Source organism: Passer domesticus, chromosome 25, assembly GCF_036417665.1.
Source record: "Passer domesticus isolate bPasDom1 chromosome 25, bPasDom1.hap1, whole genome shotgun sequence".
Taxonomy (NCBI): Eukaryota; Metazoa; Chordata; class Aves; order Passeriformes; family Passeridae; genus Passer; species Passer domesticus.
In genome coordinates this window covers 774909-798522 of record NC_087498.1, presented here as the reverse complement: position 1 = coordinate 798522, position 23614 = coordinate 774909, and the positions used below count along the sequence as shown (strand labels likewise).

Below are 23614 nucleotides of genomic sequence, written 5' to 3'. Positions count from 1 at the left end.
GGCCGCTGTCACCCTGGATGAAGGTGGATAATCCAGCACTGGGCTACAACCAACAGGAACCCCCATTCTCCACCATCTACAGGCACCCAGCAGAAATGAGGAAGCTATTAGTTCTGCCCTAGGAAGAACCAGGCCTGTGTGAGCTACTGTAGGCACAACATCCACACAGCTGACATCCACACTCAGCAGAGCCAGGGCTGTTTGAGTTCAGTGGACAAACACACTGACAATGGGAGTCAATTTGCTTTTGGCAGGAGATCATCCAAATGGCCAGACCGCACTGATCATCAGCAGCTCCAAAATACCCAAAAAAAAAACCCCAAAAGAAACTGCCTGGCACAAGCACTGGCTGTGGGAGATGGCACATTTCCAGCCCACAGCATTAGCACACTGCAGTGCTGCAGAGGAGCATTGGGAGGCTGGGATGTGCAGCAGGACACACAGAAGGCTGGCGTGTGCAGCAGGACACACAGAACACAGGTGGCAGTGTCAGGAGGCTGGGATGTGCAGCAGGACACACAGAACATAGGGGCAGTGTCAGGAGGCTGGGATGTGCAGCAGGACACACAGAACACAGGTGGCAGTGTCAGGAGGCTGGGATGTGCAGCAGGACACAGAGAAGGCTGGGATGTGCAGCAGGACACACAGAACACAGGTGGCAGTGTCAGGAGGCTGGGATGTGCAGCAGGACACACAGAACACAGGTGGCAGTGTCAGGAGGCTGGGATGTGCAGCAGGACACAGAGAAGGCTGGCATGTGCAGCAGGACACACAGAACACAGGGGGCAGTGTCAGGAGGCTGGGATGTGCAGCAGGACACAGAGAAGGCTGGCATGTGCAGCAGGACACACAGAAGGCTGGGATGTGCAGCAGGACACACAGAACACAGGGGGCAGTGTCAGGAGGCTGGGATGTGCAGCAGGACACACAGAAGGCTGGCATGTGCAGCAGGACACACAGAACACAGGTGGCAGTGTCAGGAGGCTGGGATGTGCAGCAGGACACAGAGAAGGCTGGCATGTGCAGCAGGACACACAGAACACAGGGGGCAGTGTCAGGAGGCTGGGATGTGCAGCAGGACACAGAGAAGGCTGGCATGTGCAGCAGGACACACAGAACACAGGGGGCAGCAGCCGGGCCCCAGCCCTGACCGGGCACGGTCCAGCTGGCACCATGTGGCATCGCACGCCCCAAATGGATCTCTGCTCCACTGCCCCTCTGCTGTTTGTTCTTTCCTCCCCCCTGTAATTTACACTATTTCCCAGCATTTACTGGAGCCTGACCAATTCAGCTGGAAAACAGGGAGCAGGTGAATCACCATGGGTCAAACTGTGGTGGGGCAGGGTAAGGCTTATTGGCCACCACAGGATGCAAACCAGCACTCCAGAGCACTATGCCAGTCGTTCATTCAGAGCCCTAAGCAGCCTCTTCTGCTTTAAGCTTTTGGCTTCACACAGATAATTTTAAGGCCACAAGTTCGGAGATATCCCTGTGATCTAAAATTAGATGATCAGCCTGTTTATGTTTTTGTTGCTAAGAGCAAGCTGGTGCTTTGGAAACACTGAAGCAGCCCGAGTACTCCTGCAACAGCTGCCACTGGGAACTGAAATCCATACAGCACTGCCCTGACAACTGTTTGCCATTTGCCTTTTTATTTTACTGGAATTGGTCTCCTTCCCTAATAAGCTTTTCCTGTTTAGGTGACTTCTCCTGTCTCCTTGGGCCCATGTGTCCTAGTTCCAATGTGCAGGTAGCTCCCAGTCACTTTATCCCACTGTGAGGACATACATTCATCAGTAAGGTTTCCTCCCCCATGAGCACAATCTATAATTTCTGGGCTTTTTTTCTCTCAGTAGTCTGAAAGCATCAATTAAAGGTGGGAGGAATTTTCTGGTGTTTTCTCTTTACATTACCATAATTCACAGGAGATGGTTCTCTAATAAAAATGCAGGAGACAAAGAGATCTTCTGTATTATTTATAGAAACAGATTTGGCAGTAAATGCCAATGCAGTAATATTAATGGATGCTTTTTTGGACCTCTACAAGTAACTATCCCAGTCCAGTTCTTTATCTGCAGACAGTGCCAGAAGTCTGGAGGGACTTTGAACAGCCCACTTCTGCAGGGAAAAACCTGCTTCTGCAACTTGATTCTGGGCTTGCTAAAATGGAGAGACCATTGTGAAAGGTCTTTAGTGAGAACTGAGAGCACAATACTCACTCTGTCCTCTTGCACAACCTCACTGGGCACTGGTAGTATCTTTTGGCAGCTCATCTCGATTCAATTGTAAATGACCCCAAGCCAAGTGACCTCCAGCAATGCAACAGGAGCACACAGAGGCACTTCCAGGGCTAACCCAAGTGCTTTCACACCAAAGATACCCTGCAGTGGCTAGTGCAAACTGTCCCTGCACACAAAGCTGAAGTTTTAGTGCCTTCCAAGTGCTCCCTGTGCAAGCTCTGGGTTAAAAAAAAATCCCAAGCACCATTACAAGTTTGAGTATTTTCCAACAGCACAGCAGCAGCTCAGCCCCACCACCTTTAGCCCTGTAAGCTGATAATTCCCATTACTGCTTTTGCCATCCTTCAGCCTCAGGCCATTTAAGATGTGTCAGAGCACTATCTGCACTCAGAAAGGGTTGTATTTCAATAAATCACTATGACAGTTAGGAAGAATCCAAGCACTGGGTACTCTGCATGAACTCACTGCTGGTTAGAAACACCCAGTTCATCACTGCATTTTATTTTTTATTATTTGCTTTCACTGATGCCATTAGAAGAGACAGGTTTTGGAAAAGTTAACCTGTTTGCAGGAAGAATATATGGATCATTTAATATTCTGTAATTAATGCATTGGGTAGAACTCCTTTGGAAAGAGCTCTGTCACCCCAGGTTTGTATTTCCCCAGTCTTAAAATAACACCATGTGATAAGAAAGAGATACCACCAGCTGGAGTCAGAGTCATTCCCACTGCTGCTACTGCTGGAATGGCCTCAGCTGCACATGGCAGTCTCCTGCCTCTGGTTTTTCCAGTCAATCAAAGCCATACCTGCTGCTGAAATCCATCTCCTACTGTGTAACACACCTACACACCCCAGGAATGTTTGTTTTCTCCCACTAACTGTAAAGGGAACCTGGGGGACCTTTGCAGCACAGGCATCTCCATCAGGGCATAAGTAAACACAGCTGAGCTGAATCAGAGAGACAGATTTTATCTGAATGTATCTCAGTGCATTGCTCTTTTTAGGATGGGATTCATTTTACAGAACCCACTGCGAGTGGCTGCTCTGCTGTGTGTCCCTGCAAACACACTGGGATGGGCTGAGATTAGTACTGAAGAAAAAGGCTGAGACGCTGAAGAGACAAGTAGAAAATTATGAAACTAAATTTAACCTACAAGCCAGTGACCATTCAGTTCAAAACCTTCAGAGAGAGTAGGGACAGGCGCCTGGGAACTTCATGGAACACCTGAAAACCAGTTCTTACACCCCCACCATCACCACCACGTGAGAGCTGCCCACGCAGAGGGCCAGCAGAGCCCACTCCTCACTGACCTTCTGCGCTCCCTGGCCTCCTCAGCCGAGAGGTCCTTCCCCGGGGCGGAGGCAGCCCCGGCATTCCCGGTGCCGTTGGCAGCGCCGAGCACAGCATGGTTTGTGATTACACCTAGAGGGGTGCTGGCACAGCTGCCCTCTGTGTTTTTCTCTACAGCAGAATCAGTTTGTTGCCTGAAAGGGGCTCTGAAATAGAGAAGACATATGGAAAGCAAAGCAAGTGAACTCCAGTGCTGACCAAGTCCAACCTCCTCGACGGAGCATGGACAGTTCATCCTCCTCACTTTACAGTCATGTGTTTGTAGAGAACAGCCACAGTAAAATGAATTTTACAAAACTTGAAGAAGAATGAGCAGGAGGAATTAATAGCCTTCACATCCCTGTTAGTAGCAAAAATGATCAGAAAAATGTACCTGGTGAAAAAGCAGAAGGACGGAACTCCAAGAGCTCCACTGAGCACCTGAGGGCAGCCTGAGCACAAGCTCACAGGGACAGAGGGCACAAGGGACACACTGGGGGCTGTCACCTGCCTGCCAGTCACACCCACCACTGAGACTGTCCAACACCACCATCCTGGGATTGCTTATCATTCTGGAATTGCTTATCAGCACGTCCCATGTGGAAGCACACATCCAATCCCTAATTCACTCCAGAACTTCCAACCGAAATGCTGACTTTGGAGCGTTGTCTCTGGGAGCCATTACCTGGTGCTGTGGCGGGCTGAAGCAGGAGTGTTCACACCGAGAGATGTGGGGCAGCAAGAGACAGGTTGCCACGGGGTGCCTGGGGAGGTAGATGAGCCAATGGCAGTGGGTGAGGTAGCTAGAGATGGACTGCGACTGGCTGAAATGTAGGGACTGCTCAGGTCACTACTTCTACCAAATGAAGCACTGTAAAACATCACAAAATCACGTCCTTCAGAGCACAGTAAATATTCAACAGCACATCCCACAGCTGGGCTGGCAGCTGGGAAGGGAGGAGGTACCACAGGGCAGCAAAACATGTGCAAGGAGATCAGAGAGCAGCGGAGCTGTCACTGGTTGCCCACACAGGCCAGTGCCAGCAGAGCCCTGCTTAGCTAAGCCCAGCTCAGTTCCAGCAAGAGAATAATGGCATGGGGGTGAGCTGGGGAGGATCAGGGAAGGAAAAAACCCTGCTGCAGTGAAAGTAGGGCATATGGAGCACTCTGTGCCCTGGGGAAAGGCAGGTGCAAGGATGAGGATGTTTAAAGCAGGAGAGGATAGAGTGACATAAGCTGGTCAGGCTGCATCACACCTGAGGATGTCCAGGACTTCCTGTTTTAAGAACTTATTTCCAGTGGCTTAAAGTTTTGGCAAAGATGATCAGTTCAGGCTTTACTTTTCTTTAAGACACGTTTGGCACAAACTGTATTTTTGGAAAATAGCTAGCACAGCTGTCCAAAAATATTCAAGATTGAGCAAGGGAAATAATATTTTGCCAGTTTAAAGCAAGTCCTGAAAATCTTACTGAAAAGCTGTGTTTGTGTTCATAGTTTGGAGAAGATGGAGGAGGAAACAAAAAGGGCTCTTATACAAGAATAGACCCTTTCACTTTTTCAAAGAAAATCCAGCCTAAGGGGAGAGAAAATCCACCCTAATGGGACAGAGAATCCATTCTAGTGGGAAAAGCTGCATATCTCTGAAAACAGACTTGATGAAGTCTGGCAGAATCTCCTTCTCACACATGTCCAAGCCCTGCACCCAAGCTGCTCACTGCCTGCACAGAGTAATCCAGTGGCTCCTAGGGCCCTGCCACACCTTTCCCAGCATCTGGCATGCCTGGTCAGACTGGACTGTCTGAAGGATCAAAGGCTAGGAAGGCTGGCTCTCACCTTCTGCGTCCTAATGGCTCCCATGGCAGGGCACAAGGACCAAAGTGGTTGCACAGGAATAAAAGCTGACCTAGAGGAAAGAAGCAGGCCAGGACAGAGCTGCAGGTTTTAGGGAAAGCCAGGGACAACAGAATGAAACTGGAAGTCTACTCTAGAGTAAGAATCCAGAGAGCAGCCTGAGGCTGAAATAACACTGGGAAGGGGCAGGACCATAGCCAAGGACAGGAGGCCAGAGAAAGGATCCAGTCCTTTCACCCAGGCACCCAATTTACAAGCCAGTTTTATATGCCAAGGCCCCCAGCAAGCCCAGCATGAGCAGCTGGTCCTTGGGGAGCCAAACGGGACAACAGAGCATCCTGGAAGGCCTCCACAGGGAGGAACCTCCCATTTGGGCTCCCCAGTTGATGGCTGCCTGCCATACCCAGGTCACACAGGAACAAGCAAGTCACTGTCACCAGGTAGCAACCTCTGCCAGACCCTAAACAGAGCTTTCTCTGGAATGCTAGCCCTGCCTGGAGCATGCAGGAGCAGGAAGTCCCTCCCTTCTTGGCTCTCTGCTCCAGAGGGAAAAGCCAAGCCCTGGAGATGGGCTGGGAGGAGGGTGGGAGTGGGAAGAGAAGCCTGGCTGGGGTGGGCATGTGGAGCAAGCGGCCGTGGAGTTGCATAAATGAGTGTTGGGAGGAGAGGAGGGCAGGGGAGCCTGTGTCTGGGGAGGGAAGGAGAGGATCAGCAGGGGAAAAGGTGATGGCAGCCCTGAGGGAACAGAGTTGATGTGGCACCATCCTAGGAGAGCCCAAGGCAGGGAGGCTGGGGCACAAGGGTGGCTGCAAGAGAGAGAAGGAACTTGGTCAGGAAGGGAGGATGCAGGAGGATTATCAAAAAGCCCTGACAAGGATTGTTTTTCAGAAGGGAAAAGCAATGGGTGAGGAGGATGGAAGCAGTACCAGGTGCCTGGGAGAGCAGTGATGTGGGGGATAAGAGGAAAGGAGGAGGAGGAATGGAAGAAGAGGGCACAGGGATGGCATTACGCCAGCTCCAACACACATGGGCAGAGAAATGTGGTGCTGGAGCACCAGGAACACACTCCTGCTCCAAAGGGAGCCAAGGCACTGCCATCTCTGTGGGAATCCACCTCCCAGACTGTCCTCCTGCATGGGTGGCACTGCACAGTGAGAGGAGCACTCCAAGGCATTTACTCCATTGTTCACATTTGATTTGAACTGGACCAGAAAACTGCAATATAAAGGTTAGCCAGGGAATCCTGTTAATTAACAGCTGTGTACACAGGAGCCTGTGCAAAGGAGGACTATGAAATTATGCTGAATAATTCAACATCAGAAATAAAAAATTATTTTGACATGACACACTGCTCCTCATTCTCTAACATCACAACAGAACCATCAGGGAATGAGCAACGAAATGCAAAGCAACATTTCAAAGCAATAAAAAATACTTCTGACTTTAAGAAATACTTTAAAGGCATTAAAAACTTTTACTTAAGAACCTTCACACTCCTAAACAGCTTCCACATGTGGTAATAAAAAAGGTTTGCACAAAGCACATAACTGTTTTTTTAAACACACTGCCATGAGGTATTGCAGAGATCAAACTAGGATTTGGGTATGGAAGTTGGCTGCAGTGGTGGCTATTAAGAACAATGGTTAAATATAACCCCTGGCTCCTAAATTCCTGATTGCTGGAAGCAAGGAGAGTGTGGGAGGTAGCAAACTGCTGGAAGTTATGCTGGCTTTTTCAAGTTCTCTTTCAAAACCAGCTGCTGTCAGAAACAGTCTGGGCTGCAGGGACTGCTGTCCTGGCTCACTGCAATGGCTTTTATGTGACCAGAACCAGCAAGGAGGTATTTGCATCAATGCGAAATGCAGGAGAAACTGTGTGGCGGAAGGATTTCATTCCAGGGTGAGCCCTTCCTGGGAGGCAGCACTTCTGGCTGATGTCTAAGGCAGGATGCTGAACTAATCCAACCTGCTATGCCAGTTTTCCTCCACATCCCTTCATTCGACCTGGATTTTTGAAGGCCAGTACGCACTAAAATGGACACCAGGATATTAGAGCAGGGTTCTGTTGATTTCTGAGCTAGTGGCACACGCAGAGAAAGCAGGACAACTGCCAGTACCACGAGAGAGAGATCATCAATATATGCTTCAACTAAAGCTGAAGAACATTTGTAACATTGCTACAAGTTATTTTGTTGAAAAAGAAAAAGAAAGAAAAAAGAAAAAGAAAAAGAAAAAGAAAAAGAAAAAGAAAAAGAAAAAGAAAAAGAAAAAGAAAAAGAAAAAGAAAAAGAAAAAGAAAAAGAAAAAGAAAAAGAAAAAGAAAAAGAAAAAGAAAAAGAAAAAGAAAAAGAAAAAGAAAAAGAAAAAGAAAAAGAAAAAGAAAAAGAAAAAGAAAAAGAAAAAGCCAGCTCTTAGCTCCTCTAAAGATGATTTGCTGCTGTTGTTCATTCTATGTTTGGGGCATCATAAAGAACATAACTAGGGGTTAGAAGGAATATTGGGAAGGAATTGTTCCCTGTGAGGGTGGTGAGGCCCTGGCACAGATTGCCCAGAGAAGCTGTGGCTGCCTCATGCCTGGAGTGCTCAAGGCCAGGTTTGTGGAAGGTGTGCCTGCCCACAGCAGGGGGTGGAAGGAGATGGGATTTAAGGTCCCTTCCAGCCGAAACCAGATTGTGATCTTTATGGAGATCAGTCAAATGCTGAGGCAAAGGGGAGCTGCAGATGTATACAGTCATCCCCTCAGTGACATCCAAGCATGTCATATTCCCTTGAATTCTTCCTCTCTAAGAAGAAGCTTTCACCTTTTGCAGTTGGGTTGAGAGTTTTGCTAATACTTGGAAATGACAAAATGCTTATGTCTAACAAGGTTCATTTCTTCATCTTAGGGGCAGATGCACAAGGCTGGAGAAATCAAAAGTTCAATACAATTGTATTCAATATCACTGTGCTCTCCTACACAAAACTGTAAGGGACAAAGGTCTAATTGATCATGGTTTTACTGTTTGTACATGAAATGCAAACCCATTGATCTCTCCTTTAAAAGCACATTTATTCCTACCTGACAAAGCTATTCCCTGTACCTGCATGTGAGCCAGTTACTATCTTATGAAAGATCAGAATTCAGCCTGTGTCAAGAACTCAGTATTAGTGACCTCCCAATGCAGCCTAAACCTTCCTCACTCTCTGTACAGTGTAACCAAGGAAATACAGTGAGTGTGTGCAGTGCAACACTAAATCTGGTGCAGGATTAGCTGGGATTAACCAGCAATGTTTGTAAAGATTGCCTGGGAGTGACTGGGCTGTCCCTCAGCTCAGGGAGCAGCACAGGTGTGCCAGCTGCAAGGGACTAAAGTTTTCCAATGTAATCAGCTGCAGCTTGTCCAGCTTCAGAGAGAGACAAGCCACGGAGGCTGGGCTGTCATCACGTCCCAGGATAGCTGTGAAGTCACCAGAATGGAGCAGCAGAGCAGAAGCTTCTGCTTGAAGGGGCTGCTTCACCTTTTGTGGCAATGAATCTGTACATGCTCAGCAACTGGCCACACACATCCTTGAGCACCACTTACCTCTACATAAACACAGCATAAACACTGGAACAAATTACCTCTTCCCAAGTATCTCAAGCAATTGTCTTGACTTCAGGACACTTATTTAGTTCAGGGCGTAGAATCTCATGAATCTCAATCTAAAACCTTAAGCTATTGCTGCCGTTTTCCTTAAGCAGAAACACAGTGGATTTGCAGTGTGACATGGTTACTACAGGCTGTTTTGATGGTCTTCAGTATCAGCTGAAATAAAGGTGAGGTGCTGGCACTGCTGATCCTCCTGCTCACATGAAAACCCAGCAATGCACGATTTGCCCCACCAGAGCAGGGCTGCCTCAGCTCACTCAGAGAGAGCTGTCAGGTGGCACCTCAAGGACACCGAGGCTCTGCCTCCCAAGGGGTCCCTGACACTGCAGTTACAGGAGTTCTGCCAGGAATTGCTTTCCTGCTTCTTCCTGGCTCCTTTACCAATAATAAGCCTCTACAACTTCACACATACTGTGAACAAACTGCTTCCTTACTGCTTTATAAATCAATGGTAGAAGCATCAGTTTTACTCCTTAGCAAGTGCTGTACATCATGCACAAGATCACTGCCACTTTCTGATAATTCTATAAACATGGACTGATACAAACCAAAATTAGAGACAAGCTATAACTTGCTCACCAAGAGCTATCTGCGCAACGCTTTTGGATTCTTATTACATTAATCTGTTTTTATGATCAATTTTGGTTTTAATCTCTAACCATAACACCAGCATTAAACAGAGAAAACTTTGCATTTGAATTATGTGAAGAAGAGTATTTAAATTCAGTCCAGCAATTTGCAAATTAATAAAAATTATAGCTTTTAAAAACACTATTTAGCATGACAAATATTAAAAAATCTTTTATTTCCTGCTCTCAGCAGAAGAGGGTCCCAAGGCCAGTTACAAGATGCAGGAGGCAACACGCAGGAGGCTGAGGTGTGGGAGGCATGTTAAGAGTGGTTCTGACTGCCTGAGAACCCATGGAAGAGAGACCTGAACATACCTTTTCAAGTAGGTGGATACATAGGTAGTGGGTGCACCGGAGTGGGGAGCTTCGTTTCCCTTTGGCTCGTCCCTCCAGGGCTGCCGCGTGTAGGAGCCGCTCCGCACCAGGTTCACAGCAGATTCCCTACAGCAGGACACAGCACAGCCTTTGCTCAGAAAAACCTCTGGAGTCTGCTTTTGGTTCTTTCACAGTTTCACAACACAGATCCTTCCCTTACACCTACGTGCTTCATTGTTCAGGTGACACAGCTCAGAGAATCACCTGCTCTGGCCTTAACATCAGCTCCTGCTCTTGCCAGCTCACTGAAGAACCACAGATGATGTAATGTTTGGGATAAAGGGGAACAAGATCCTTTTTAGTCAGAAAATTGCAAATGAAATTCAGATTGTCCATAAAAGTTATTTAACATATTAAATAATGTCATTTAATATTCTCACTGCTGTCTGTATCAAACAACAAAGTATAAATGGGTATATATTGAACTGCAGGGAAGCTTTTATTCTTCAAGGTATCCAGGCAAAGACAAAAGCAATTCAGCCCAGCAAAGCCTTTCACAAAATCAATAGGCTTGGAAAAGTCCTCTAAGATCACTGAGTCCAACAATTAACTCAGCACTACCAGGTCAACCACAAAATCATGAAGCAGAAAACAACAAACAAAATATTTACAGTATCTAAAGCTACTTGACAAGTTATCAAGAAATTCCTAGTAGTCCTGTTTACCCTGGTTATCTGAAAACAGGGCTCTTTCCCTAATGCTAATGCACACTCTGGCAGTGTATCCTGCTCTCTGCTGGTGCTGCAAAGGATCTGGAGCTTGCAATGCAGCACTAATCCATTCCCCTACCAGCATGCAATTATTTCTCATTTCCAGTTGTCATGCCTAGACTGATGCTCTCTCAAGACATGTGTGCGTTCCAGAAAGGAAAACCCAAATGTTTTGAAAGAAAAGAATATTGGGAAAAAATCTGTACTACAGAGCATGCCTGGGCACCATCTGTTCCTGAAGGCCAGTACTCCTCAGCCAGTCCCAACTCCACCCAGAAAAGGACACTTGTCCGCTCCTACAACGGGATGTGCCACTCTATAGCAACCCCTGCCAAACCTTCTTGAGCTGATCAACAGCCACAAATTGTCTGCAAAACTCTCGATCTCAGGGACTGCCTGAGAGTGAACAAGAACACAGCAGGGATGTTCCAGCAAAAGATCAGCAAAGATTCTCAAGCTGTGCTGAAATTCTCTCAGGTTGCCATCTGCCACAGCTCCTGCCCAACAATTACAGTTCACAGCCACTGCTCTGCATGTGCCTTTCCTCCTCTGTTGGGGAAATAGCTGGACTTGAGGCTAAGGTCAAATTTTACTCCTTCCAGTAGAAATTGAATCATAGAATAGCTACAGTTGGAAGGGACCTTAAAGATCATCCTGTCTTACTACCTGCCCAGGGAAGGACACCTTCCACTGTCCCAGGTTGCTCCAAGTCCCATCCAACCTGGCCTTGGACACTTACAGGCTTGGGGCAGCCACAGCTGCTCTGGGCACCCTGTGCCAGGGCCTGCCCACCCTCACAGCCAAGAATTCCTTCCCACTATCTCATCTAACCCTGCCGTCTGGCAGTGGGAAGCCATTCCCCCGTGTTCTATCACTCCAGGACCTTGTCCAAAGTTCCTCTCCAGCTCTCTAGGAGCCACTTTAGGCACTGGAAGGCCCCTGAAGAAGCTGCTAGTAGAGATCAGCTCCTCAAATACATCTGGAATTCCTGGACATACACACACCATTTACACCATGGTTAGGACCAGGGGCATTTACACACACCGACTGTAAAAACAGCCATGCAATGAAACAGTTTCTACATGGGAGAGTTCACAAGCTTGAGTGAATCTCAAGTGACAGAGGTGTGAACAAAGGGATTGAAGGTGACTGCTGAGCAAGTGACAACTACAAGTGCAGGTGGCAGCTACAAAATGAGGCACTTGCATATTAAAAGGAAAAAGGATCCATAAATCTGGATGCCTGAATGGAGCCTGTGCCTGTGTGAATACAGGGGTGGAGGAACCAGTCTGTTGATTCCTGCTCACCTAAATGAAAACCAACGTACCAGAACTTTTATAGACAGAGCTGGCTCTTGATGTTGTGAATTCTTGTGTACTTGAGACTGCTGAGAAAATATACAGAGCATGACCACAGAAAAATTATATTCCAGAAGTACTACTGACAGGATGGAAGCTGAGCATTAACTTCAGCCAGTCTCACCTGTTTTCTTTTTCTTCTGTATCACTCGTACTGCTCAGTCTTCTGGGGACTATGGTGGCAAGATAACTCTTGTTGTCTCTGTCCTGGTGAAGCAAAAGAGGAACTTCAGCTACACATCTCTTACCCTTCCAGCATGTTCAGTGGTAAATAAATTCATGTTCAAACTCTTCAACTAAGAAAGCATTCTTCTACCAGCTGGTTTAAAGCAACTTCTTGCTTCTCTTATATTGCTTAAAGCAACATACCACAGCATAGAAATATCAGTTCTGAAAGGGATTTCCTGATGACCATGGTAGTGAATAAAAGCATCTTCTAACTTAGAGAATAACTTGTCAATCACAGAACCAGAGAAGTGGTTTGGGTTGGAAGGGATCTTTAGTCCACTAGACCAAGCTCCATCCAAGGTGGTCTTGAACACGTCCTGGGATGAGGCATCTACCCATGGGCAGAAAAGTTACAGTTACTGAATACGTGGGATGGGATTTACAAATGCAGCTCGTAGATAGAGGAGGAATCCATATAAATGATGGAGAAGGAGAATCTCCACTGCAGGCATGTGCTGTTGTCAGGATTGGACATTTTCTGGTGAAGAACAGTGCCAGACTGGCAGCCCCTGTTCAGTGGCAGCCTGGTCCAAACTGAGTAGGAATTAGGCCAAAGGGGCACCAAACTACAGTTCTGGAGAAACAACTGACAGGAGGAAAATATTTTTCAACAGAAAAAGAAGGTAAGAATGAAAGAGACCGTTGTTTGTTATGGACACAAACCCCAGCAACAACGAAAAGGGAAAGGGGTTTACACCTGTGGGGTAAAGTGGATACCCTGAAATATCCCTGCTGAAAGCCAAACCTTTTCCTTGTTGTCCAACAGTGCAGATATCCGAGGGCTGGACGAGGAGCGATAGATAGAAGAAGTTTTATCCCTCTGTGCCTCACGAGTGGCAGCGACTTCACTCAACATGTTGTGGCTGCCAGTCTTCCTCAGGCCCAGCCGCCACGACGAAGGAGACTCATCCTTCTGCTCGTCTGACTTGCTGAGCCAACTGAACTGTGGAGGAGAAAATGGCACATTTGGAGAAAGGAAGAGCACTGCAAGGCCCACTCTAAGTTCAGAAAGTGTTTCAAAAAAGCCCCAGTTTTTGCAGGGCTAGACTTGTAAGACAGAATGACTTATTCCCTGCTTCTCTTTAATTACAGGAGAGCTCAAGGTGAACTCACAGGGATGCAAACTGCTGTAGTGCCTCATCCCCATGCACAGATGAAAGCAATCTTCTGTCATTGTGCAGGTCTTTGCCTACACAGTGCCCTCCTCCAGCTTTGAGGAAAGAATATAAGGAACATTGAAGCTTTTATTATCACCCATTTAGGGGAATTATTCAGTGAAGGCAGAATACAAAAAACAAATACTCAGGTCTTACGGAACTAGCTGCAAATAAACCCCTCACACCAGTGGAATCCAGAGGAAGCCATTGAGATCACCAGGGAGCTGTAGCCAACACCACTGTAAAGGAAGAAACTGAGGAAACCTGGATTGTTCAGCATGGAAAAGAGAAGGCAAAGACAGGATTTAATTGCTCCGCTACTTAGGGGTGGGTTTACAGAGGACATGGAACCAGACTTCTCTACAGTCTACAGTGAAAGGAGGAGAACAGACAAGTTTCCACTTGGGAAATCCCAGCTGACACAGAGACGTAACTCCTGGCAGGATCAAAGCTGCACTGGGACAGAGAGTAAAGGAGTAGAGCATCTCCATCCTCAGAGACCTTTTAATACTCAGCTGAGCTCAGGTAGGACAAAGCAACATGATATGAGCTTAATCCTGCTTTGAGCAGGATGTCGGCCTTCAGCCTCACTAAGGCCCCTTCCATGGGCAGATAACTGTGCATAGCACAGAATGGGCCTTTGTGCTTTTTCCTACATGAGGCACTTCTGACCTGCATATATTAGTCCTTGAAGACACAACTGCTTAAATGTACAATTGCTTAAATGTACGACTTCAGCTACAGTGATCAAGTCTTTAAAAAGGCTGCACGCTGCTGTTCAAAAATGGAGCCTGAGCACCACAGGAGATACTTGTGCAGGGCTAAGCACCAAGTTGTACAGGAAATAAAGCAAACAAATTATTAGGAATTTTTGGAAAAGTACAGAATACAAAACACACAACCACTGTGGCTCTGTATCACTGCAGAGTACAATCACACCTTTGGTAACACACACAGCTCAGGTCCAGGGTTCAGCAGCAGTTGACAAGAAGGGAAGAGTTCAGGGAAAGGCAGCAAGAATGAGTAGAGCAAGAGAGGTTTTGCATGAGGAGATATTTAGTATATCAGTAGTCTCCAGGCTGAGATATGACCAAGGTACATGAAACCCTCAGTGGCAACAGAAGGGTGAGTAAGGAACAATTATTCCTTGGTCCTTCCCATAAAGGAACGAGGGACAGCAAACAAACCCAGTGTGTGGTTGTTAATGGGACAGGGAGCTTTGTAGAGTTTTTAACTAAGCTGAAGGATTCTTTTTACCACTGGACATTAGAGGATCCCAGTCAAAAAGTGACTGCATAAAGTAAAATTCTGCAGGGACTATTGAAGACAAAAAATACACCAGGTTCAGCGAGTTCCTGAAATGCCAATTGCTGGACTGTGGGAGGGAATTCCTGCAAGACTGTGTTCTCTAGTAGCTTCTGATGGTCACTGTTGGGCAGGACACTGGGCAGACAAGACTTTTGATCAAAGCTGATCTAAGCATTATTATACCATATTCTGTCTGACACAAACCATCTGACACCATTCAGAATAAATGGAGCTACTGGACAGCTCTGCCCTCAGACTCACTGTGTGAAGACTGCCAAGCTGAAATTATCCCTCCAGCATTTGGGCAATATTTTCAGCTCGTGTCATTTCAATGCAGATGTAAAGAGTTAATCTGTACTCCACCATTTCCAGCACTGCCAGTCTACTGAGCCACACAGCTCAAACATTTTCATGTACTTTTGATGCTTTCCTCAGAGCATGCTCAAAACCACAGCAAAAGCTGCCATCTATAAATTCTGAACACAGGAACAGCACATACTAATAACTGCCCTAATAGAGGGCAACACAATCTAAAGCCCAGTATTTCTAAGAGAACTACAGAGAAATCAAACAGGTAAGAGAAGGTAAAGAAGCTGATCTTAAGTGACTGAGGTCAAATCAATAATTTCTTCACTCACAGGCCAGCTTCTACACTCTAACACCCTTTTCTGCATTAAACAGCTCAACGGAGTGAGAGACCAAACTTCTCAGCAGCTGGGAAAAGGTTATCTGCAGTACTCACACTTCCCAGCACCTTCTACCTCTAACAGTTCCCCTGCTAAGCCAGCCTGAGCCGAACAATGCCAGAGGAGCTCCCTTTCATTTGATCTTGGTTATGCTCTGTTACATTTGAAAAATAAAACATTGTGACTAAGCAAGAAACACTTTCTCCCGACAAGCACCTAGCGCTTCAGCTCTGCTTTGTTTTCTCCACAGTCTGGTGCAAAAAGAAAGCAGCAGCATACAACAGGAGTCCTGTGCAGAGCAGAGTCTCCTGGTGCCATGTAGCCCAGTGATCTGAGAGCTGGAGGAGTCACATAAGATTTCAGTGACCACTTCACCTTTCAAAGGTTTTATAGCCCAGCTGGCCAGCCACATGCAAACTATCCTCTGCTTGCTGGACAGTAACATCACACCACTGACTCAACTGGCTTTGGCAAGTCAGAGGCACTTTGGATGGTGGTGCCAAACTCACCACGGGCACACAGGCAGAAATGAGCTCTGGTGACAGATGTGCTGAGAAGACATTGGCACCAGCCCCCTCAGAACTGACAGCACATACAGCATGTAGCCACCACAATTGGCTTTGGAGGGTCAGAGATTCAAGAGGAACTGTATTGTCCCTACACTGCTGTTAACACTCATCTTTATCAGAATTTCATACTACCAGGCTTTTCTAAATTCAAGTCTTAAAGTCCTCTGAAGACTGGTTTCAGAGCATCCATCTCCCAGTAACACCTTCTGCTTCTGAGCTCTACTGGAGTCCCCATTGATTCCAAATTCACTTACTCTTCTGGCAGATGCAGTGAAGGAGTTGGGCTCGGGTGGTGGCATTTGCTCAGTGATGCTGGGCCTGGATTCACGGCTGGAGTGGTTGGCAAAGGGCTCTTCCTTTCTCTCTACAATTTTAAACAAGAAGAGAAACCAAATGTTTCAGTATTACACTTCTGAGGCCCTTCTTTACACAGAGTGTGGTCTGCACTCCAGTTCAGTGCTGTGTGACCTCCCTGGATCACAGAAATGTCAGTGCTTTCTGCACTATCAGATGTCAGGGCTTTCTGCAAGGAGCTTCCCACTTCCTAAAGAATAGGATGGACACATTTTCCAGGCAAAGCTTTTGTACTTTATCTTCACAGACAAGCAAAATCTTTGCAGAAAGCTCCATGCAGAGGACACACGGTTTTTTGTTTTTCACAATTTTGTTTCTTGTCTGGGAATTTCTTCCCTGGATAAAAAGGGGCACAGGCTGTTCCTCCTTCCTGAACCACAAGCGTGGTACAGCCCACAGCCCTGAGTGCCCAGTGCTGGGTTTCACTGCACAGTTCTCTGCACTTGCCTGGGCTGCTGGGCAGAATTTCTGGTCTTCTGCAGCAAAATCCATTTTTTTTTTACAGAAAGCCAGGACTGCTGCCCAACAAAAACCCCTACTTGGGCTCCAAGAAAGCTAAGCAACCCTTGTCCAAGCTCACAGCTGGCTCCCTGTTTGTTAGATAAGAGCAGCTGTCCAGTATCACATTCATTTTTTGTATCTATGCATATGCTTGACAGAAGAACATTCACCAGACATTACCAGGAGGAGAGTAAGCAGAAAGTGTGACTCAGGGAGTAGGTTCACTTGACAGGAGAGCACAGGCTGGAGACAGACTATTCATCATAAACCCAGGCATATGGAACCTGCCTGAGAAATGATGTACCTACAGCCACCAATCAAAGCTTTCCTTATAGCTGTGAGTGCTCACACAGTCATGGCTTGGAAAAAAGAAAGCAACTTTAAGCATAAGCACCCAAACAGTCCTAGCAAATAACCTATGTGCAGGGAATAAAAATCTGCTGTTACACATTTGGAGTTGTTTGGGATGGAGCATCTGGAAGGATGGCACCTTGGAGTGTGAAGATCAATCTTTCTGTAACAAATATTCTTGGTACCAGAAAAATAAGGATTCAAAGGACACAAAAACAAGAAAAGAGCAAACCAAGAGAAACATTTTAAAATAACAGGAAGTTATCAGGACTGACAGAGCCTGAACTAAAGAGACAAGGACAGAATCATGGAATCTCCTGAGCAGGAAGGGATCATCCAGTCCAACCCCTGCCCTGCACAGACACCCCAACAATCCCACCCTGGGCATCCCTGGCAGTGCTGTACAAACACTCCTGGAGCTCTGACAGCCTCGGGGCTGTGCCCATTCCCTGGGGAGCCTGGGCAGTGCCAGCACCCTCTGGGGGAAGAATCTTTCCTGATATCCAGCCTAAATCTCCCCTGACACAGCTCCAGCTGTTCCTGTGAGTCTGCAGAAGAATGGATTCTCAGCCCCTTTTCCCTCTCTGTGAAGCAGTAGATTTCTGTTCTGGAGCAGAGCTCTCACCCACCCCTGGGGAAGGGGCAATGGGTCCCTCATTCCTCCCTGCAGGCCCGGCCTGCCACACTGGGCATCCAAGCCCATGGAAATGCCCATTTGCTGCCAGCTGCTCATTGTTGTGACTGCTCTGTAAAACACAGAGCACTGCAGGAAGGGAAGGTGGCAGCAGCTCTCCAGGCTGGGCTGGATGGGCACTGGGAGCCTGTTCTGGAAGTTTATAGCACACAGGACAGCTTTTAAGGTCAAGCCTAATTAGAAGGGCACAGGCTAAAGTGGTAATGACAGGCTGGGAAGGACTAACTGTGAGCAATGCGACTGGAACATTCTGGGACATCTTCCGTGACTGCACAAGAGGGACAAGCAGAGGGACTCTGTGCTGGCAGGACTGGCTTTGGGCAGGACCCCACATTTTATTATACCAAAATTTCAGTAATAAACATTATGAATTCCAGACAAGATAAACTGGAGAGGATTAGTTCAATCTCCTCAAAACAGATTTGGTAAGAGTAAAAATTTAGGTTTCTAATTCCTCTTCTGTAAGGGTTTTTGGATAAGGGTTTTTGTTTGATTGTTTCTAAACAAAACAACATTAAAAGCTTCCTTGGCCTGCTTTAATTCCCAATAATTGCATATTGTAATAGTTCCCAGCACAGATAATCACCACAGAATTTTATACTGATCTTTCTCTTGTTTACAAGAGGTCAATGCCAAATTAATTGTCTTCAAAATTAATAAAGTGACATGAATGCCCTTAGTTTCCTTCATCCGAAGAACAAAAATTTCTTACAGATTATAAGAAATATACTACTCTGAAGCCTTCCAACAATTTCACTGCTTCCCTCATCCAATTTCTTCCTCCCACAGTCTCTGCAAATTCAACAAATTAATCGCAACCTGAGACTCTTCAAAACACACCTCAAAATAACCTTGTATGTTACACTGCCAGCTTCTACATGTCCTGCTTTATGCTCGGCTACCAAAGGGGTTGGAATTTTTAGGTTTAAAAAGACCACTCAGAATTTTTTTTTCATCTGGACTTTGAACACTTTAGAACAAGTCATAACCTATGTGTCCAGCACTGCTAAGAATGATAAAGGTATGGGAATATTACAGAAAATTAAGAGGAATAAGGGAATAATATTCATGTTTTCATACGCCTGCCTCCTGTACAATGCAACATGTAAAATGTTGACCAGAAAAACATAGAACCACAGAATCCCAGACTGGTTTGAACTGAAAGGAACCTTAAAGCCCATCTCATTCCACCCACTGCCACGGGCAGGGACACTTTCATCTGTCCCATGTTGCTCCAGCCTGGCCTTGGCCATTTCCTGGGATGCAGGGGCAGCCACAGCTTCTCTGGGCCACTGGTGCCAGGGCCTCCCCACCCTCACAGGGAGGAATTTTTTCCTATTATCCTATCTAAACCTACTCTCTGTCAGTTTGAAGCCATTCCCCTTTGTCCTGTCACTCCAGGCCCTTGTAAGCAGTCTCTCTTCATCTTCCTTGCAGGCTCCCTTCAGGTCCTGGGAGGTCACAGTGAGGTCACCCCAAAGCTTCTCCAGGCTGAGGAATCCCAATTCTCCCAGCATTTCCTCACAGCAGAGCTGCTCCATCCCTCTGATCTCCCTGGTGCCTCCTCTGGGCTCGCTCCAGCAGCTCCACATCCTTGCTGTGCTGGAAGCCCAGGGCTGGAGCAGCTCTGCAGGTGGGGTCTCACCTGAGCAAAGCACAGGGGCAGAATCCCCCCTGCCCTGCTGCCCACACTGGGGGATCAGCCCAGGAACACCACTGTCTGTCTTTGAAATCAGTAATACCGTGACATTTATTATTTTAGCACCAAAATGAAAAATCCTACTTCTCTTTGGAGGCCTCCTACAATGTGGGCTGATGCTGTTACCTTCCAGAATCTTGCTTTAAAAAGAGCACCAAAGATGTGACCCTCCACTCACATATGCAGCAAGTGATAGCTGTCTCCATCCAGCTGGGCAAGTCCACACCCATTTTACCAGAGATTTCAGAAGTTTACAAGGTGGGGTTTAAATTCTGATGGAAATTTCTCAAAGGACCCAATTATCTTCCCAGGAAAGGAGAGTACAGCTAACAAAGCCTGAAGCTGAATCATTACCTGAATGCTTGTTGTCTCCCATTTCTATTAGCTTCAGTGGTTTAACATATACTCCTATAATGTGCTTTGCTCAGTGAATTAATGCAATAAAAAGACCTGGTCTGGCTTTAAACAAAATTTAATGCTGAGTGTTGTAGACCTTTCCTTGCTGAAGGATCTTAGGCTGTTCCTGACTCAGCTAAACCCCACACAGCTCCAGGTCTTAGAGGTGTGCAAACATTTGAGTTGTTTTGGTCAAACTACCACCGTGTTTACAAGGATTACAAACACTGGCACCCAGCTAGACAGATATAATTTATATTTATATAAATATGTATATAACCAGCGTTAAGCCCCGATTTATGAAGGAAATATATGTGACCTGTACTGTGTCTCCTTCCACCACTGACATGTCCACTAGACTTGCTTGATTTAAAAGCCCCAAGATCATTTCCCTGTGTTCCTGCCATGCCCACCCAACTGGTGCAGCAGTAGCTCTGCAGAGCCCAGCCAGGATTTCCCACCCCTCTCACCCTGCCCCAACAGCATTAACTGATACAATCCTAACACAGGTGACAATTTCACTGGCACAGAAGCACAACAAAACTTTAAAATACACTTCTCCTCAGGACCTATTTCTTAGTATATTGGATACAGACCAAGTAACTTGATGTTAAAAGTAGTTTAACCATTAAACACATCATAGTCCAAGATCCATCTGTGTTTGCAGAATATTAAGTACAAATAAGTCTTGGCTTACTGTACAATTAAGTATCTGTATTTAAACTTTCTGTGCTGCACATATACACTTTTGAAACTAATTAAGGTAGCCAAAGAAATTATGGAAAAGGAATGGGAGTAAGATGCCAGCAATATACTATAATGTAAATTCTACTGTGATTCTGTGTACATAATTCTTATTTTCCACTATCTTTTGCAATCATTACTCATCACAGCCTAGAAACCAGAAGTTCCTCACCTCTATAATCAGTCAGAACAGCTTCAGCCCTTCATTTCAGACTGATCCAAACACAGACTATTGCCTTCCTACAACTTCACCTGCTTCCCTAACATCCTGAAGGATTCTTCTTGAACTGGGTCAACAAGAAAAACACCCTGTTTGAGAACAAGCTATGGACAGTGTGTTATTTTCAATACCTGTGAGCTGGAAGTAGGAATTAAAATAGGATCTGAAGGATTTTTAAAAATAATTATGCTGACCTGTGAGTCAGCATTTGAATCAACTTTTTTAGCACAGTAGCTCCAGGTTTCTCCAAATTCTGTACATACAGACTGGAAGTAAAACTTTCAGCATGTCCTTAAGAACTAATTATATAATTAGTTAACAATAATAACAACAACAACATTAATAATGGTAATAGCTAGGCTAGTTATTAAATCCAATGCTGTACAAAGTCTTACCTGACTCCTTTTCAGCATCTGATTCTGAAACTTCATCTTCAGCTTCTTCCTCTTCAGAACTAGAACTGCTTGAGTCCTTGTTCTCTTCCTCAGTTTCCATGGACTTCAACGTGTCTTCCTCATAAAGAATCTTCTCTTTGCTGCAAAATAGGAAATTTTTAGGACTAGGCAAGCAAGCTATCTGAGTTGTACCTCTCAGGAAGACAGAGACATTATTTACTACATACAGAAGAAGCAAAGGATAAAATCCATCTACAGACTGAACACACCAGCACTTCCATCATCGTCAATTTGCCATGGATTCCACTGCCAGTCTCACATTTTCTAATTCTGCAAGCATTTTTCCATCCACAAAATTGTGATCTCTCCTTTTCTAGGGCCACACAATGCAGCAGTTGGGCTGTAGGGCTTTGTACAACAAAAAGGTGCAGTTCTCAGGCCAAAGACCTGATTGATCCCCAGCCAGAGCAGGAGCTGCAGAACCAAACACCAGCCCAAGCCCTTGTTCCACCACTCACTGGGTATGTTAAGACACAACACAAACTATATTTGACACACCTAAAACTGTATTTGAGAGTGTTCAGATTAAAAAAAAAATGCATGAAATAAACAGCAGTGAATTGTTTTTGACCCAGCTGAGGCCAGCTGGCTGTGAGAGATGAAACTGCTCTCCCATTACTTTCTGGGCAGTTTCTTTTCAACTAAAAGGGAGAGACTTACTTGGTGAAGAGTCTGTTTTGAGGCTTCCCATTCATGTCAGCTTCAATCAGCTTATTCCTTGTCTCCTTCTCACTTCGCAGCTGGTCAGAAGTCCAGGAAGATGGGAGAGAGAGAATGAGGACAGACATTAACCAGCCCTGTCAGCATAACCCAGTGAGCACCACAGCCAAGGTCAGGCAGCCTTGTTAGACCAAACCACTGCAGATTTGTGTAAGATGCCACTTGAACAGCAGCACATCTGCAATGGCACTGGGAGCCTTGGACTGGAGCTCCACCAGGCACAGCACCCAGCATGTCCTTGGAATGCAGCTGCCATTTAATAAAAACTTCAAAGGCACCTGCAGCTGGCCCTGCCATGACCAGGGATGAACCTTGACTGCTGCCCAGAGAGGTTGTGGGCTCCCCCATCCCTGGAAGTGTCCAAAGCAGGTTGGATGGGGCTTGGAGCAACCTGGGATAGTGGGAGGTGTCCCTGCCCACAGCAGGGGGTGGAATGGGATGAGCTTTAAGGCTGCTTCCTGCCCAAACCATTCTGGGATTCTGCTGGAGGCCTATGCATGTGTGTGTGCCCATGAAATCAGGCTAGATTCAGCTAAAAATTTGCTGCCTTTGTGGCTGTTATTTACTTGCTGTCAGAGAAAAGCATTCAAGTCTGTCCTGTACAGGCAACCAGGGAACTCCTGTGAGGATGGGTCACTTCTTAAATCTCTCAAATGCACAAAGTGATTGCATGGGAATATCTGGGATCACACAGAAATTAAAAGATTTTTTCTAGAGAGCAGCAATATTAATTTTACCACCATCAGTGGACAAAACAGTATCAAAAAATTGTTTTAGTACCTTCCAGAACAGAAACAGCTGAGGCAGAAGTAGGGAGGCAGTTAGGGGTTCAATTTAAGTCTGACTGTGCTGTGTCATGGCTCATGGTTATTCTTTTTCTTCTGACAGCTGTTGACACGAGGCAAAGGAAGTAAAAGCACTGTAAATTCTGAATCATAGAATCCCAGAATTATTTGGGTTGGAAAGGACCTTAAATCTCATTCAGCCCCAGCCCCTGCCATGGCAGGGACACCTTCCACTGTCCCAGTGGCTCCAAGCGCTGTCCAACCTGGCCTTGGACACTTCCAGGCATGGGGCAGCCACAGCTGCTCCAGGCACCCTGTGAAGTGGGAAAAGCTGCATGGATTCCAGTGAAGAGCAAAAATCTCTGCTACAACATTGTTAACTGACCAAACTGCTGGAGCACAGCAAAGGGAAGAGCAGGAAACAGCCTGCTTCATTCACAGATAATTCAGTAACAAGGAAAAAAAAATCCAAACCAAATTAATTGCTTTCAGCATACAAAAATCCCCACTGCTTCCCAGTAATGGCAGCAAATCTTTCAGCAAGGGTGGCACAGTGCTCTGCCTTAGACTGAAAAACATATCTGATTTGAAAGCCATTTTGGAAGAGAAATAACATCATGGAACT

General features: G+C 46.1%; 1 protein-coding gene across 4 annotated transcripts in view; it reads right to left on the bottom strand.

Annotated features, from left to right (window-relative positions):
• PPP1R12B (protein phosphatase 1 regulatory subunit 12B) overlaps nucleotides 1–23614 on the bottom strand; it is a 132631-nt gene that overhangs the window by 62459 nt on the left and 46558 nt on the right. For 2 of the 4 annotated variants that reach the window (XM_064399289.1, XM_064399292.1), the window contains exons 7-14: nucleotides 22145–22224; nucleotides 21425–21564; nucleotides 16325–16434; nucleotides 13096–13293; nucleotides 12247–12329; nucleotides 9995–10120; nucleotides 4257–4442; nucleotides 3553–3738 (exon numbers count right to left, since the gene is read on the bottom strand). In XM_064399289.1, coding sequence (XP_064255359.1) covers nucleotides 3553–3738; nucleotides 4257–4442; nucleotides 9995–10120; nucleotides 12247–12329; nucleotides 13096–13293; nucleotides 16325–16434; nucleotides 21425–21564; nucleotides 22145–22224 — 1109 coding nt within the window. The remainder of the gene's footprint in view (nucleotides 1–3552; nucleotides 3739–4256; nucleotides 4443–9994; nucleotides 10121–12246; nucleotides 12330–13095; nucleotides 13294–16324; nucleotides 16435–21424; nucleotides 21565–22144; nucleotides 22225–23614) is intronic. The other 2 variants (XM_064399290.1, XM_064399291.1) reach the window with 2 other exon arrangements.